This window comes from Melospiza georgiana, chromosome 5 (genome assembly GCF_028018845.1).
Source record: "Melospiza georgiana isolate bMelGeo1 chromosome 5, bMelGeo1.pri, whole genome shotgun sequence".
Lineage (NCBI taxonomy): Eukaryota > Metazoa > Chordata > Aves > Passeriformes > Passerellidae > Melospiza > Melospiza georgiana.
Window position 1 is genome coordinate 47,753,550 of NC_080434.1, and position 18,596 is coordinate 47,772,145.

General features: G+C 38.0%; 1 protein-coding gene across 1 annotated transcript in view; it reads left to right on the top strand.

The window, feature by feature from the left end:
* SCFD2 (sec1 family domain containing 2) overlaps positions 1 to 18,596 on the top strand; it is a 185,478-nt gene that overhangs the window by 13,897 nt on the left and 152,985 nt on the right. The window contains exon 3 of the mRNA XM_058024299.1: positions 17,198 to 17,325. Coding sequence (XP_057880282.1) covers positions 17,198 to 17,325 — 128 coding nt within the window. The remainder of the gene's footprint in view (positions 1 to 17,197; positions 17,326 to 18,596) is intronic.

Consider the following 18,596-nt stretch of genomic DNA (forward strand, 5'->3'; position numbering starts at 1 on the left):
ATTTGGTTTATTTCATGATTCCAAACTTAATATGAACCAAGAATCAAAGGTTAAACAGGCTTAAGTTTATGTGAAGTCAGCTATTTACCTGTCAGAACTTGAAGATGCCTTTACTTTGAAAAGCAGATGGAATTTTGCACAGAGAAGTACTCTGGTTTTGTACAGATAAATACATACAGAACTATTGATTTTAATTTAATTGATCCAGAAATCCAACATTCTTTTCTGCTATTTAGCATGACTAAGTAATATTTAGCATGGCTAAGTAATATTTAGCATGGCTTCTGTTATTTTGATGGCAGATCTTTGGAATCTAATTCATGATCCCTAGGTCTAGTGTTTACTTGTGTGTGTGTTTGTTATTTTTCCTGAAGTGTATTTAGGGGATGCTGAAATGGCTATTGCTACTTTATAATTGTTCACAGTTTCAAAAGTGGTTGTGAATATTGACCAAGCCAGTTCTTATACCCTGATGAACTGCAACCCCCAAGCAGTCCTTCTGCAGGTTCTGGATGACTGTGCTTCACCAAGTTTACATAGGTTGTGAGTATATTTTTTTAAATGATCTTCAACTGGGAAAGATTTCCAGCCTCTGTGGGAGAGAAGTTTTACGACCTTACCTAATTCTCTGCACAACTCTACTACTTATTTAAATAAGTAACAAGAAAAAGAAATCCATATCAGGTCATTTTCACTAACTGGAAACAGCCACAGAACATAACCTGAATGTGTATGCTGCATGTGGCTGCTTAAGCTCAAGTTACCCCTTGAAAAAAAGGGAAATTAACCTCAACAGAAAAAGCTGCAGTTCTTATTGGTGGTAGGAATGGGTTGTGGCTTCAGGCTTTCTTTGACAGGTCAGAAAACACCATCAATGGAACATTTGGTGTGCTGGTAAGGAGGGTATGTGGAGGAGGAGGGAATTAGATGGCACCAAACTGATTGCAGAAGCCCAGGAGCCAGCCGGCCACTGCCAGCCACAGGCCCTCAAACACAAACAACGGCGCTTTTCCCTGGAAAACAAAACTCGCCTGCCAACTTTTTGACGGCAGAGTGCAGGAGCCACTTGGTACTATCAAACCAGCCCAACTTGGGACTGGTGCCACCCTGGGTCTGGTCACCATCCTGCCTATCGTAGCTTTTCAGGAGCCAGCCGGTCACTCCCAGCCATAGGCCCCCAGACAAAAACCTCGGCCCGTTTCCCTGGCAAACAAAAGTAAGCTGACCCGCTTCTGGATGGCAGATTGCAGGAGCCACTTTGCAACATCAAACTAGACCGACTTGGCACTGGTGCCACCTCAGGTCTGGGAACCATCCTGCGTATCGTGGATTCTAATTAGCCAGCCGGCCACTCCCAGCCACAGGCCCCCAAACACAAACAAGGGCGCTTTTCCCTGGAAAACAAAACTCGCCTGCCAAATTTTGATGGCAGATTGCAGGAGCCACTTGGTACTATCAAACCAGCCCAACTTGGCACTGGTGCCACCATGGGTCTGGTCACCATCCTGCTATCGTAGCTTTTCAGGACCTAGCCGGTCATTCCCAGCCATAGGCCCCCCCTTTTAGGAGGAAGATGCAGAGTTAATATTGAATGACTACAAAAAGTGACAAAAAATCCAGAGAGTTTGGATTAGGACAAAATTCTGTTCACTCATTCTGTGGCAGGCAGAAGTGTATCAGGAATGGGTTGTGAGAAGATACCCAGAACACCAGATAAATATATGCAATGTGGACAGAAGTCTAACTGTTTCTCATGACAGATCAACCAGAGTATGGAAATGGTTATAAAAATGAAAGCCTGAGGCTGGAGCTTTATTCTTTCTGAATAGCTGTCAGTTTGGTTTTGAAGGCTGGAATTGTCCATATTAGGTTTGCATGAGATCTGAGGAAACCAGGGCTCTAGGTTTGCATTGAAACTATGACAAATATGCTACTTTGAACTGAGAGAGAGGAATAATGAAGATATGCAGGATTCAGCCTTCAAACTGATCTAAGTTTGACCAACATGCTAGCAATGAATCTGGCTCTGCAGGTTCAAAGATCTGGGGTTTAAGATGTAAAGACTGCTTCAGATTTTTTTTTTTTTCACAATTTATTTTGGATCTCAAAGTATCTACTTGAATACTTATTCTCAACTCATAAAAGCGTATCTTTGACTCTTTTAACTACTTATACCATAAAACATACTAAGCAGGGATTTTTGTGGTAACTGAGTCATTAATGGAAAGAGTTGTCTTTCTGTCTGTGATGAAGATGTATTTTTGTACATTAAGTCCTCAAAATGGCTTGGTCAAGAGGTTGCATTGATGACTTCAGGCCTTAGGCAAGGAAATGAGGGAGGGAGGTCAAAGGATACTACCAAAAATTGGCCTTGTAAATCAAAAACATGGAGGAGAAGGAATTCCTGGTATTCCACGGTATCTGGGTTTATTTTCTTACATTTCTCTAATAAGAAAAACACACGTCAGATGTGTTCTTGGTAAATGTTTTCACTTGTCTCATCTGTCTCTGCTGCCAAACGTGACCCAAAATACATTGGTCTTACATGCCCTGAGGACATCTACTGGATAGCTAAGCAGCGCATCTGTAAAAGTGGACTTGGCACTCCAGTGCAATCCCTAAATGTAGATTCAATTGTCAGCACCTCATTACTAACTGCTCTTTCCCTGGAATCATTTTTATTAAAATAACCTTATGCAATAGCTTTGAAATGCAGAGCAGAATGTTCTAAAGTAACCTATTGTGTTACATGTAATATTCTCAAGCAATATGTTTGTTGTAAGGATCAGACTTTATATTTAGTATAATTCATTGCTTGGTCCAAAACTGAAATTAAAATCCCTGAAAAGTAAGTCTTTAATATACACATTTTAAAGAGATGTTTGCCAAGAATTTTGCTGTACCTTGTAGTGCACAAAATCCTGCTCAGAAGCTTTCAATTAAGTTGATTCATGCAGTAACTCGGTCTGGCATTCTGCATAAGCTGTCCTGCAGCTTGTAGGAATGAAACATTTTGCTGAAACATTTTGTTGGACTAAAAGGCAGCCAGTTGAAATTCAGACGGGGTTAAGTGATGGTTACGAGTAGAAAGTTTTAAGAATTTATTTGTTTGCACTTTTTTTCCTTCACCCTGCGGAGTTTGGCCACTATTAAAGGAGCAAGAGTGAATTTTGGGGTATGGTTGGAATGATGGCCTGTTTTATTACAGTGGGCAAGAGGGCTAAGAGGCGTGTGAGAAATCTGGAAAGTCTTTCAGCATCAATTGTTCCCTTTACCTTGTGAAGTAGTATATATCCAGATTTGCTAATTGCAAAACAGAGTGGATTAGGTCACAATAAGCAATTCTACTTCTGACAGAAAGAATTTCACTTCTCAGTGATTTTTTAATTTGCTTGTCTCGAAGGAAGCAAGTGTTCATCTGGATGTTGTTGATGTTCATCAGTTGTTTTGTTTCTGGCAGTCCTCCAAATGCTGTGGTGTGCTTGGTTGTTTATTTGGACCAGTCTGCCTTTAATTGTTGCTCTGGGGTCTAAAGATCAGGTGTCACTTCTGCTTTCAAATGGTGATGGACAGCTGGAATAACCTTCTTATTTTTGGCTTTTTATTGGGTTTTTGTTTGTTTGGCTTTTAACTCTACTTGACAATGAATCCACATGCTATTCCAGGCTATGCATCTTACCTTTCTATTCTTTCTACAGGAGACCCTTTTGAGAAATCTCTGAAGACTTCCAAGGAATGTATTATGACTGTGGGGTGGGGGTGCAAGAGAAGACTAGGAAGGAGCACTTCTAGACCTGGTCCAATGCTGAGTCAATGCAGAGAAGCTTAGTCTGAGTACCTGTCAAGAAGTGACAACACTACCATGTGTTAGGTTGGAACTGAAACTTGTTTTTCCAAGTCCAAGTGTGATGCATTGTTATCCACAGAGTGCCTCAGTATCACCACAATTGTTTAAGATTCCCTTTAGTACTATTTAATAATGGAAGAGTTTTAGAATAGCTAATGTTGTGTTGCCTGTAATAAAGGCTTTTCTGCAGAGATGACTGCTGTGAAGCTATTGCAGAAGGAAAGGAACCTTACCAGCTGGTTAACAGATAGAAATTCTAACAATATGTATTATGTGGTTTTAAATAACATAATTTTTGAAAAGAATAGCTAGGGGTTGGAGGAAGGATAAAAGTTAAACTGGTTTGAGGTGTCCTGACCACATTTTAGGGCTAGGACACTTTGGCCAGTGGATAGTTAATCTGCTTTCCTCTTTGCACAGAACATGTTCAAAATCATGTCTGTATACAAGATGGAGCTTAGTGGGATTTAATACTTCAAGGATTAGTAAGACCTAGAGATCAGTTGGCATCTGTCAAAACCAGCCTTACTTTCCTGAGATGTCTCTTGTTTGTTCTCCATTGCCCTCAAAGTAAACTACTAGCTCCCTCTGCTTCAGCTGTCAGCAAGTAGGGTTAAAATGATCCAACCTTCTGTTTGTTAAGTACACTTGCTGTAGATCAAAAAAAAAAAAGCCTTAAAAAAGATTAATAAAATCCCTCTTTTCTTGATATACTTTCAGTAAAGTTTTTGAGATAATCCAACTTTTGAAAAAGACACACTGAAATTCATTTTAAGACATTCAGAGGCATTTGGTTGCAGGGTAATAATCATGCACGATCATAGACTTCAGAGGTTCTTGAAGTCGATAAGTAACTGTCATAAAAGGACTTGAGGCAAGGATGATGCTCTGTTTCTTGTTGATACAATTGCCAGGCATGGCTTCTGTTTCAGGCTGTTTGCGTGACTAATGCTTCCCTTTCACTCATGCTGCAGCCTGGCGAGCAGTGACAGCTCTGCATGGGTTCCTTTCCTACACTCCTTACCTTCCCAAATGTGCCTTTGTTTGCTCAGGACTTGCCTCAGGGTAACATCTTCCACAATAAACATGATGACACAAAACATTGCAGTTTGTACAGTAGTCATGTAAAGATGTGAAACTGGCTGTTGGTTTTGTAGCATGTGAGTAGAGCTGGCTTCAGGAATTTATTTAGGTTGAACCCGCTTCTTTGCCAGCCATTTCATGCTGGTGCTGTTGCTTCTTCCAGTAGTTCATCAGAGCAGCCTTACTCATTTAGAGGAATTTTGTTTCTACCAAAGTATTTGATAGCTGATGCAGAAATTACCTTGTAGCAGTATCAGCTGCCATATGAAGTTGGAAATTTAGGTCAGCTTGCTTACATGACTTCCAGTGTGTGTGTGTGACAGTGTTATGCTTAAATCAGAATTTTCCAAAGGGAGCTTTGGTGTACTGGTCAGTAACCTAAATGCAGTAATTTTGTAATTTGCAGGCAATAGGGCTTTATGTAAATTAAGCACTACTTCTCCTTTTCACAGGGTAGTTAGGGAAGACAAAGAGTCCTGATCCAAGCAGTTTCTCCGTGCAATATCAGCCTCTTCTGTTTAGTCAGTTGATTTTACAGATTTGATGTACTGTATTTGGATGCCACAGCCCATGTAGGGGGCAACGATTTATATCAGTATTTTCTTCTGATGTTACAAATAGAGGGGATCTGGTTTATCTGCATGTATAGCTTTGTTATAGTTGGCAAGTGTCATTTGCAGGATAGCTTTGAAAGGAAAGGTAGTTCAGGAATTGCAGAGATTTTGCTTGATGTTTAGTCCACAAACAGGTCCCTCTTGATGTTGAGAGGTGTTGTATTTGTAAGGCTTTTGTGCCTTCTCAGTGCTGCTGGTCACAAGCTTATACATGTAACACAGCCTGTAACATCACTACTGTAGCTTAACAGCAACAATCACTGCAGACTTAGGCAATGTTGCTTGTGACAGTGGTAAGATATTTACATAATATTATCCAATTTGGGGTGTGTATTTTTATTCCATCTCTGGAGTATTTGATAACTATTTTTTCTACTAATTTCATTCTGATTCCATAGCATTTTCTGGAAAGGCGGAGTTAGTTAATTTAAAATTACTAACAAAAAAAAATTGTTCATCATTCTGTATATCCTCCAAATTAAACTCTGGCTTAATATGGAGATTATTTTCCTATCTTTCCTACTACTAAGGGAAAAAAAATTAAAGTATGGTTTAAGGAAACTGTGTTAATGTTTCATAATATATAATCTAGTTGAATATTCCATATTATATTACTTCCTTATGTTTCACCTTTTGTTGACCTTCAAGTTTACAGGTTCAAATGGATATTAATGATCTTGGGAATAGCTAGAATAAACAGAACTCAAAAGGGATAAGAACCCATAGATCCCCAAGCTGTTTGTTGGACTGCAATTTTCTTTTTTAACACAGGAAAGTGCTGTGTTTGCCATCTGGCTAGAGGATTATTTTGACCAAATAATTAGACAAAAAAAAGACAGACAGACAGACACACACACACACATATATATATATATATATATATATATATATATATAAAATGCTACATAAAAAAAGCAAAAAAGCTCTGGATATTTTATAAGATTTTTTTCACTAACTGTTTTACTATTAAGCTGAAGCAAAATTTCTGTATTATTGGTCTAAATGAATGGAATAGAATAAGAGGATTTCTTAAGCAATTTTCAGGTACTCTGTGTGTACCTGTGCATGCATGCATTTTTGCTGACTTGTATGATTTGTATTATGGTAAAATACAGTGCAGGCATTATTTCTCTGCTGTCTTGGTTTAATGGACACTGGTGTCATTGGTTTACACTGTAATTCTTTGATTTTGGAAGCAATGAGTAGAGTTGCATTAGTTTTTAATAACATCATTCGTGCACAGCTGCATTGTCTCCTGCATGTGGTTATTAGCAAGTAAAGTTGTTTTGTGTCATAGATGTTTAAGTGTGTATGTTAAACTTTTTGGCTTTCTGAAGCCAAAATACTTACTGTATGTGTATCACAGCATATATATATATATACAAATACATCTATATTTAGATCCACATGAAACAAGACTGTGATTAAAATACTTGTCCTTACAAGTTTACATGATGCTTGGATCGAGGACATGTTTGATAAAACTGAAGATGGTGGGTTTGGCAAAAGATGAACATGTTTCAGATGGTGGTTGACCGCACTCATCAGACTTGCATTTCTCTTGTAAGTTTCTCTTTTATTTTTTATTTAAGAAAACAAAGGGAAAATGTAGAATGCTATGTTATCATTTACTTTTGCTGGGAGGTTTTGTTTCCCTTCTTTTTAATCAATTCCTGATGTGAACTGAATCCTTGCCAGCCTTTTAATAATTATTTATCAAATTTTATTGTAATTCAGTTCACCTGTGGGACCAAAAATATGTCAAATGTTAAGAGTCTGATTTACTTTCCATTATCTATAAAGGAAGGAAAAGGAATTCATCCCAAAGCAAGGAACTGTAGGTAAACAGAGAAGTTTTGTGACATCTTGGGGTTGCTGTCTCGGTTGTGTTTATAAGTACCTCCTGAAATGTTTATTTTTAAGTTCTCCCATGCTCTGCTGATAACAGGGAGCATATTTCTTCCTGGTTTGGCATATAGTGGTCATGGTTTTTTTGGAACATCGTAGTTTATAGTTTCTACAAAACAGCAGTTTTGCAACTTAAAATTACGATGATGTTTAAAAACTTGTTTGATATCCCTCTCTTCACAATTTTTGTCTGTCTGAAATAAATTTTTTGATTTTTGATGTTCTCAGCATATTTTAGACCTTGCTACTATGTTTGTAAAAATCCTGTCCCATACTTCCATATGCTTCTTGGTAAGATAAACAGAAACTTAATCTCTCATGATGTTCAATAACAAATTCAAAGAACACTTTCCTAATACTGTTGGTCTTAGTCACTGGTTGTGTCTTGTGAGTCTTCTTGTGAGTTTCTTTTCTCCTCATAGTAAGCAACAATCTGTTTTATGATCCCATGTCTGAAAATTATTGCAAAATTGAAGTTTACTTAACTGGCATTGCCCTGAAGTGTCCATATCTGTAGGTATGCCTCTGTGAAGCTAAATATCATGGCTTGAGTACAATAACTTGTGTACAGTAACTGTTCCTTGTCTTATTGGTGTGTTTTAACCAACTCTCCCCTGGTGCACTCCACAATGTACCCTTCTTTTGTGAGCCAGAGCTTTCAAAGAATGCTCTGCCTGTTGGGGTTTTTTATGGCCATGTTGAGTCAGCTGTAGACAAACCAGCAATGAAGGAAAACGTGGGCTGTATCCTGTGGAACTGCCTGGCAGCACCTCCCAGCTGTCAAGGAGCAGGCAAAGGAAGTTCATTGCTCCTTGTTTGGTTTGCAGAGTGATTCTGTATGCTGGGTCAGTATTACTGGCACAAGGAGACCCATGCCAAAGTAAAATCAGGGGAGGAGGCAAAATATTAAGAAATTCTTGACTGCTATTGGCACATCTTGCCTTTTTATGAATGAATCTACTGTGTTAGTCCAGTGAATACTGTACTTCCTTGGTATGGCTACCTGGATATTGAACAACATACAGTGAACTGACAAACTCCTTGTCACCTTTTTTATTACCACAGATATTTCAGGCAGTCCAGAGGAGAATCCATTGTAAAACTGGTGGCTGATAAGCAGCTCCCAGTTTTGCACAAAGCGTTTCTGCCTTGGTGAAGGCTGCAAGCTGATTTGCAACATTTTAAATATTATTTTAGAACTGCTTTTAAAATGCCTGGCAGCTTCTTTTTTACATGTCTGTTGTTTAAAAAAGTGTTTTAAAATAAATTGATAACAGAAGGCTCTTAAATATTTAGTCTTACTGTAATCATTTTTTCTGTATTTTTAAAATTAAATTGTAGTTTTTAATTAAAAATTGATGGTGCTTTTGTCTTGCAGGAAAGTAATTCCTGTATAATTTGATAATGAAGTTTCCTAAAATCTAATAAATAATAGCTTGGCCATACAGGACTGTGTTCTGAAGTATTTAAACGGTATAGAAGCTTATATACTAGGAAATACCCCTAGTTTGGATATACTAAAGAGCAAAGTATATCAGATATGCAAGACCTCTAGTTTACTTTTGGGAGAAGCTCAATAGTTTGCAGAACTAACAGTATAGAGAATTCATTTACGTGATTCTGTTGTAAGATGTAATTTAGTTTTTGCTTAAGTATCTTATGAAGCACTGATAATTTTCTGAACTTTGCAGTACACTTTAATTGACAGATTAATTTCTTCTTTCATCTATTTTTCTAGTGAGATTATTTCTTTAAAATTCATGTTTGCAGAATGGAAAAATGCAAGTCTCAAAACCTTGTGCAGTTGAGGCAGAAAAGTTGGTGTTTTGACAGCACTCTGTGTGACCTTTAGTGAATCAATTGTTTTATCAATCAAATTATGCTAGTATGAGTTAATTAATTAACTTGATCTTGATGTGACACAGCCTTCCTGGAGTATACACAGAGAGGAGGGAGGGGAAAGAAGGGTCTGTATAAACACCATATGCAAAGGCTGAAGCTATCAGCCTGCCATTAGCCCTTTATCTGAGAGGCCCTTGGCATATAAATCAAACAATAACCTCTGTGTTTTGACTCAGTGCCAAAGTATACAGCCACAGTTGAGTCTAGGACAGATTACACCCACTGAGTGGCTTGAGGGCTTGGAGTGAAACTGGGAAGTAACCATTAAATTATTCAGGAACATATATATGTTCTTTAATGTTGGCTGTTGGACACTTTTTTTTGGTGCTATTTGCTTCATGTTCTAATCATAAAAACCAATACATGGAACTATTTTAACATGCATCTAAGCGAGGATGTGAGAATAATGTTCTAAGTTGAAGGGCTGCAAAGAGCTTGTTTTTTAAAAGGTTTTGTGTGTTATGCCATTTTGCAAAATGTTTGCTAATCTATGGCAGAGGTGGTAATTTTCAATCTCCTGCAGTTTTCTGCAAGCATACTACCAAGATGACATTAGCTTTTTTGAATGTTTTTTTTTCTAAGGTTAGGACAGATTGGAATATAGTTCCGGTTTCTACTGTCTGAAGTGTATTTAATTAGGCTGAACAGATCTGCCAACTGTACAAAATGTTCAACAGCACAAGGACAGTCCACTGCTAGGAACCACTTTAAAACTTCATGTTATTTTGCTTTCTTAGAAATACTGTTAGTCCCTCTGGGAATGTGCAACTTACATTTATTTGAAAACAAAAATTTTGTGGATTTTGTATTTTTCTCTAAGTCTTGGTTACTCTTTAGTTGAACACACATTGGCCTAGCCCATCAAGAGCACGTGCTTGGGATGTGCTCAAATTGCAGCCATGCTAGAGACTGAGCTCCTGGAAATACTGATAGCTGTTTCTATATGGAAAATTTTAGATAAATTATGTTGGAGCTGTTTGGTGACTTTCAGAAGGGTGAAATGAAGAGTAGCTTCATTCACTGAGCCCAGCTGTGTTCTGGGAACATGACAGTGTGGAGCTCTTCTCATCCACCTGGTATTCCCCACAGCATGTCCACACGATCCCTGTTGTTGGAGGAGGTGCTGTTCCGGGGAGGCTGTTCCAGATGTTGTTGGTTGTTTCCAGTGGGGGGCAGCTGTGTGTGTGGTGGGGTGCAGTCAGGGATGTGCTGTCCCCACCACGTTGTCAGGCTGGCGCTTGTCCCCAGGAATCCACAGCACATCCGGTGCAGCCTCCGCTGTCTCTGAAACCACAGGGCAGTTGGAGGAGGGAGGGTGTCTCTTGATACCTGGCCCTTTGCTCCAGGCTCAAAGCCAAATCTTTGCATCTTATCACAGGCTTGTGCTTCTTTTTGTTTCATCAGTATTCAAATGACATATTGCTGCTGTGGATTTGTCCTTCGTAGTAATGGTCTTCTGACCACCTGGTGTTGTTTTTTGAAGTGCTGTGCACTTAATGTGGGTGTTGTGTTGTCTTTAAAGAAATGTGTTATTGCAAAGGCAATATTTGGCAGCACACCCTTTTTTTTTTAGCAGTCACTCAGTTTTGGGCAGCTTTGTGGTATTAACGACCCTCTAATTTAATCTTTACTGAATTTTTCCCTTCTCCCTTCCTCTTGTGAAAATATACAGACGCAGCTGAGTTGTAAAGCTATATAGATGAAAGGTGAAAACTTTGCTGGTACAATAACCACAGAATCTATCACGTGTTGAGACTACCACAATTTTCCTTCTGATTTTCTTTATCTGTGAAAGTATAAACACAACTACTTTGTTATGCTGAAATTCTGTCATTTTGGTTGATTAATTTTTGAAGCCCACTCACAGTTATTTTCTGTCTTCTATTCAGAGCCTATGTCAGCAAGTTACTGTTTGAAATCCCATGTCCTTTGCCAGGTGTCTAAATAAGAACATTTGCTTATTCTTTCTTCCTTATTAGCATCTTTCTCATATGATGTCCTCCACCTGGTTCTTTGCTGTTTATGATGTTGTGATATAGGCTGTGCTTCCACGTGATGCCAAGAGGTTTAAAACAAAAAAAAAACTGTAAAAAGTCATCTTTTTCTTCCTTCATTTAAGCTACAGGAAACCTGCGAAGGAAACTGTATGTAGATACTGATTTCTCAATTTGGCCTTTGAAAAGGTTATGGAAGAGACTTTTGATCTGTTTTTCAGTAAGCCTGGGGGCATGGCAGGGCCTTCATGTAACTGAAAAAAATGCCAATGTTTTATAAGGAGAAAACATGATGACCTGAATTTGTCCTGTTAGGCAAAGAAGTCCAGACAAAAATCCAGTAATAGATAATATTCATGTCACTTTTATCTTCCTTGACTGGAAATTAGATCACATCATAATAATTTGCAATAGCTTGCCAGAGACTACATATGTGGCTGATAATTCTGGTGATTATGGTATGCTGCTTGGACAAGAGTCTTTGACTTGGTTTTATTGGTTAATTACTCATGCTGATTGAAGAAATATATTGCCAAACTAATACTGTAAATGTTAGGAGGGTTGGGAATGGTCTAATCATACATCTGAAAACATAATGATGAATGAGGAGCACTTAGTAATTGAATGAACATATTTTCTAGTATAGGCTTACTACTTCCTGACCTTTTGCTCTTGCATTAGAGACCAGGAAGACCATAATTTAATAATTTGTAAATAATAGACAAGACCTGAAGCAGTAAGGGAAGTAAATATTTTTCAGTACTGGTGGTATGAAGCAAGTCACATGTCATTTCAGCCATGGGTAAATTGTGGTCTTGTGCACTGGGCCCCCTCAGGGTAAGTGCCCTCAGATTTCTGTCTTTGCCTCTAGTTTTGCATCTGCTCTGCGAGTTTGCTCTCCATTGACTGGTGCTTGATTTCACCTATTTCCAGACTACTGCCTTCAGCTTGGTAATAGCACATCCCAGTGCCACCAACCTCCCCTGTTCTCCCCAAATTTGTCAACATGAATAGCTTTGATTCTAAGCCTACAGATGATCAGGGATAGGGATACTTTCTGTCTGTCAGCTAAACTTGGCAGTGTTGTCCTTGCAGGACTAGACCAGACCGGATCAAGAGAGTAAGCTACAATTATTTTAACTGATGCAAGATTAGGCATTTGATAATCAACCTGTAAATGTCTAGATCAAACAAAATAGTTTAGTTATCAGAACACGTTACTGAAAGGAGTTCCATGGGAACGAGAGCAAGTTCCCCCACAGTGTAAGTATTGCTGAAGCTAGTGCACCATCACCAAAATAACCTGCCTACCATACTGTACCCTTACTTCTGCTCAGGGTTTTGGCTTTTCCACCCTGCATCTTGTAAACAACAGATTTCATTGTGTGGTCTTTCCTTTGGATATTATAAATTTGAGAAGCCAGCTAGTTAGCCACCTCGTGGCTAAATCATTTTATTATTGATTTTGATCTTTGTTTTTCTGTCTCTCCTTGAAGCACCTGCATCAAGCTTTAGTCAGCATGGAACATCCCAGTCTCTCTGACTGGTTCTCATCAGCACCTTTTTCCTGGCACAATTGCCAGCTGGCGTCTCATTTTAGGATTTGTATAGACTATGGATCTGATGACTTGGTCCGTTTGCCCTCTGTCTTCCTGATTCAGCTTTGAAAACTGGAATGCAAATACCAGAAGTAGGGGAGCTGCATCTTTTAGTTTTCTAGATTTCTCCCTCTTTCTTTATAATCTTTTTCATTGTTGTTTTAAAGTACAAATTATATGCAGTTAAATTTTAATTAATTTTGGAACAGAGAATGTCTCATTATAAAAGCTTGTCTGTGAGGGAAAGGGAGAAATTTGCAATTATGAGATGTCTGTCAAAGGCTGCTTTTTGTAAATTGTGTCCAGTGGGGCTTTTCAGAGACTTACGCTTTTTCTCAGGACTTAATGTGATATTTTTAAATAAATTTTCTGCCAAGTTAGTGCTATGCTTGTTTTTATTAAATTCTGTTTTCTGATATAAATGGTTGATTAGATACAATACAAGGACTATAGCGATAAAAGAAATGGACAGGGTATCAAATCTGTGAGCAAAACTCTACCCTTGCTGGTGAAACGGATTTTCCTGAAAGGCCCCTGCATTTTAGTGTTCTCTTTGTCAGGTTTGCTGTGCCCTGCAAAACATTTTGTAATAGAAAAGCACACCAGTGTGCTTTTCTATTAAAATTAGGTAAATATTACAGTGTACTGTAATATTTACCTAATTTTGTGACATTTATTTTGAAAGGTGTTTTTGAATTCCTGAGATGTACTGTTGTGTAACTGTAAAGGATTTATTTTTCTTAAGCAAACCATCATCATTCAGACAATATCTTTTAAGGTTTTTGTAATTCATTGAATATTAAAAAAAAACCAAAAACCTTCTTCATTTCAGAAAACTACTTTCAGAGTGCAAAGGTTGACTTTAATGTGTAAAATGTGTATTATATAATATAAGATAATGTGTAAAATCAATACATAGTTCTTAGGAAGTCAAGGAATGCAAGACAAGGGAGAAATTTGAATTGGGGTACTGGATTCCATAGAAATCACTGATTACCAGTGTCACTGGATTGGGGCATTTGCACCAAAGCAGAGGAACTGCAGATGGGAAAAAGTGGAGGGGAAGGGCACCATGACAAGAGCTGGAAGGCAGTTGCAGACAAATGTTTCCCCAAAAGGGTAAGATAAGATAATATATTTTCCAAGTGCTAGAAACCTCTAAAAGGAAAATGTTGTGGTAACTTCTCAGATCAGGCAAGGGGCAACACCAGAGCCCTGTACTGTGTCCTACTGACTCATTCCCAGCAGTTATTCCTTTCTTGTTACTGATGAAGGTTAAGAGTGGGTGTTTTTCAAAGCAAAAACATTTATTGGAAAGGGTAATAGAAGGGGAATGGGAAAAGTGTTAGCAGCAGAAAAAATACAAGTATTTTGTGGCTATTTTCCCCTGTTATATTAAAAAAAAAAGAGTTGTTTGCTCTGGATTGACCTAGTCAATTGACTGTGTAAGCTATTGATATACATTGACCTCATCCTGCTTGTATATAGTTACATATATGATACCTAAACCACTAATTGTTCTGCAAAGCAGTGGGAAGAAAAATGTCTACAGAAAATCTGGATGACAGAGATGTAGCATACAGGAGTGTGGTTGACTCTCCTTTCCTTTAAGGCTGTACCATAGCTGTTTTGCTTTTTGCTATTTTTGATGTATTAAAGCAGCTCTCAGGGGTCCTGCAAACTTTGGTCCTTGACATAAAAGAAAACCTTACTGTGGCTAAAGGAGAAAGAAAGAATATGCTATAAAAAGCAAAAAGTAAATCCACACCCCTCCCCTTTTTTTTTCTTTCTTAAAATATTAGTATGAGTAATTCTTAATGTTTTGTTTCTTTGTTGAGTTTAAAATAATGGGTCTGTTGTTTTGGAGGGGTATTATAGTTTATTAACGAGTAGAAGTACCAGCTGAAACAGAGACTTCTGATAGTGATGATAGAAAATAGTGTACATGTTGTTTTCTTGTCCTCTGAAGTGACAGGACTGATCCACACATGGCGTGGAAAGGGACAGCAGCAAGCAAGGATTATGGAAAAATGGTGTAACCTTATCACATGCATTCTTCTATTAACTTCTATAGATGCTTTTAGGATGAGTTTTCCACACTTTACTGTTTGCTAAGTACCTTTATGAATTATATGAGTGAGAAAGATAAGACTGCAAAAACCTGTGGAAAATCTGATAGGCTTTTATTTTAGCTTCCTTATGTTGCTTTTTTTCCTTTATTTGAAAGGCTCAGCTCCTGGTATCTTGTTCATGTGAGACTCTGTGTTTACATTTATGGTGATGAAGAGAATTGTGAGAATGAGAACAGGCTGAAGATCTTCTACAGGAATTTTACTTTTTTTTTCCTTCCAAATACAGAAAAAAGTATTTTTAAACCTAGCTTCCTGCTGTTTCAGGTTCAGTTCCTGATCTCTATAGATTTGCTATTGGAACTGTATATTCAGGAAGGGATTAGTTATCAGACAATGCAGTGGCCTTATAAAATCCAAACCTCAGGCCCAGGTGTAAATGACAGTGAGACATCCCCCTGTGAATGTGATGTGAACAGGATCAACACAGTGCATTTACAAGTGGTGTTGGATGGGGAGAAGATTTAGTAGATAATATGTAAAAATAGCATGCCTGAGGATCACAGAATCAGAGCTATTAAAAGACCTCCAAGATCATCAAGTCCAACCTTTGACTGAGTACTCCCATGCCCACTAAACCATATCACAAAGTGTTAGATCTCCTAATTTTTGGACACTTCCAGGTATGGTGACTCCACCACTTCCCTGGGGTACCTGTGCTTGACAACCCCTTCCATAAAGAAATTTTTATATTGTATTGAAGCATCCAGTTGCTTTGGAAATCTCTCATTTCTTGCACTATTGTACATTACATATTACTGTAGTTTTTCTTGTGAGTAATCTTCTTGGAGCTGCTGCCCATGGAAAGTCACAGCACCAGTGCTCAGATCGCACTTGATGATGGAGGTGAGGGAGCTGCTGCAGGTGCCCCAGCTGCTTTTGGGAGGTGCTGCCTGCTGCCTCTGTGTTTAGAAGGAGGTCAAGTGGTACTGTATGAAAGAGAAATGGAAAGACTGTGTTAGGTCATCTGATTTTTTATTTTTTTAATTTGTCACTCATAGCAGTAGGGTGAAATTTTCACTTCCTATTCATTTGTGATCTGTTCAGAAGAAGGATAACTCAACCTTTTTCCCACAGTCCTTGCACCCACTCAGGCTTTGACAGAGGATATGGGTTGCTTGGATGTCAGAAGTGGGGGTTGGTGATCCTCTTACCTGGATTGGAAGACATCACAGATTTGCTAAATACAGCCCTGCTGTTGCAGCAGAACATAAGAACAGCTGCTCTGGAATGGTATCAAATGAATTATTATGGATTTCTATTTCCATGAAACAAAGCTTGTTTTGGCATGTTTGTAAGCGTGTTGTAAATGATATCAAAATGTCTTTAGGAGTTAAATGTCTCCTGAGGAGAAAACAGAGGGAAGCTTTTCCTTTAAAACAAAAAATACATTAAAAAAAATCATCATAGTTAATCTCAATGTGTGGCTTTAGCCCCAAGCAAGGGATTTTCCTGCCCTGTCCTCCCTTGCCACTGAGAGAACACTGAATTCATTCACACAAGCAACAACTGCAGTATCCTGGAGGAAGGAGAAGACTGACAGGGAACTGAGTTTGGATGAGCTACACAAATGCCTAATTTAAGTTTAGCAGCAACAACAACAAAAAGGAAATCTGTAATTGCAGAAATCATAAGGACAGTTAATTTCTGCTATGAATTATTCATTTCACATATGGAGAATCCATGAAACCCAAAGTGACAGTAGTTCATCAAAATTATGACAACAGCCTTCAGCATTGGGAGTGCCAACTTTGGGATATAAACTCTCATGGGGATGTTAGAGCCCATCCTTTCCATAGCATTTTAGTAACTGAAGAAGTTTGGACTGTTTCTGATATTCTCATGGTTGTACAGTAGTGGCTACTTTTAGAATGACATGCTTATTTATTATATGTGAATTCTAATGCTTTGTAATGCTAGCAAAAAAATCTAGCTTTTCTGTAAAACTGTAGCAACTGTTCTGCTAAGACTAATCAAGATTTTATATCACTTTATTTTTGCTTGTATCCTGCCTACCTGAGAGATTAGTAAGTAGAAGCATTCATTTCAAAATATAAATGTTGATGTAAGTTTACTCCATTATTCAAGCAATGTTTACTATAGTCGTGTCATTTTCTTACAGTGATCCAGCTGCCAAAGCTCTCTGGGAGTCTTTCATGAACCTCAAACAAAAGGAAGCTGTGATGGAGGCCAGGAGACACCTTGTGGAGGCTGCAAGCAGAGAAAATTTACCTATTAAGATGAGCATGGGTGAGCAATGTGACATAGTCTCCCTTACAAAGTAATAATGTGAAAGATATCAGCTTATCTTTTTCCACATCACGCTCTTGGGCAAAACCCACCCATTCTTGGTTCCTCCCCATCCTTGTCAACAGGTTCCAGGTGGCCTTCATGGCTACCTTAGGATCTTTCTGGTATATAAGGGAGAGACATTTTTTTTAAAGAATATAACAACCTTAAAAAGATTGAGAACCATGGAAAAGTTTTGGAGTTCTAGAAGGGGGGTTTTAAAGGCATGTAAATGGTTAGCAATGCTACTAGTCTATATTTTACAGAGCATGAGGATTTTTTTCTTAAAAAGTTAGCAAGATTTGTGTCCTGAAAGCAGACATTGTAAATAGCAACTGAAAGTTGTGCAGCTCTTGCATAGGATGGCATTATTTAGGTAGTATTTACATTACATAGGTAATGAGGTTTATGCTAAGGCTGCCTGGCTCAGGGAAGTTTAAGCTGAAATCCATGTCTGGACACACTTTAAACCTCAATTTTTCAAAATATTAGCGAAACAGATTAAGACACAATGGCTTTCAATACCTCTTTTAGAACCTCATTCTCATCATGTCCCATACTCAGTAAAACATGGAAATTCATATATCAGGCATATAAAAACTAGTATTGGCTCTATACAGCAATATTTTTGTTTTATGCTTACTGTTAGGTCTACTTCTTGCTGAACTTTTCATCAAGAGAGAAGGGTCCTCATGGAATAAGAGTAACAGACTTTTATCTGTGACCCTAGAGTAAACTGCCAAGATATTGTAGAATTAGATGTACAACCAACTCATGAATTCCTTACAACTGTAAGATACTGTATGGTTTTTGCAAATACCTAGAGCATGCATTTAATAGATTATTAATCAGAAATATTAGATTTCTGTAACAGTAATGTTGTAACCTGTTTTAAAGAAGTGGAAAAGGAGTAGCTCAGAAAAGGCTATTACAAATTTGTCTGAAGCAGGGAAGGTTCAGTAAACAATAAAATCTTGTTTAAGTTTTTAATATGTGTGTGAGTACTCACGATAATAATAAAAATGTTAAGAAGTCTCCACTATTTTCCTGTGACATACACTTTAAAAGCAATTATTATGCTTATTATTATTATTAATGTTGAAATTCATCTTTGTTATAAAAGTAATTGCTTCTTGTCTTCAAGGGGTAATGATCCATCTGTGACCTTTGCTCCTTTGTGTGAATGATTAGATTAGCCACCCTTTCCTCTGTGTCCCCTTCCTGTGTATCCA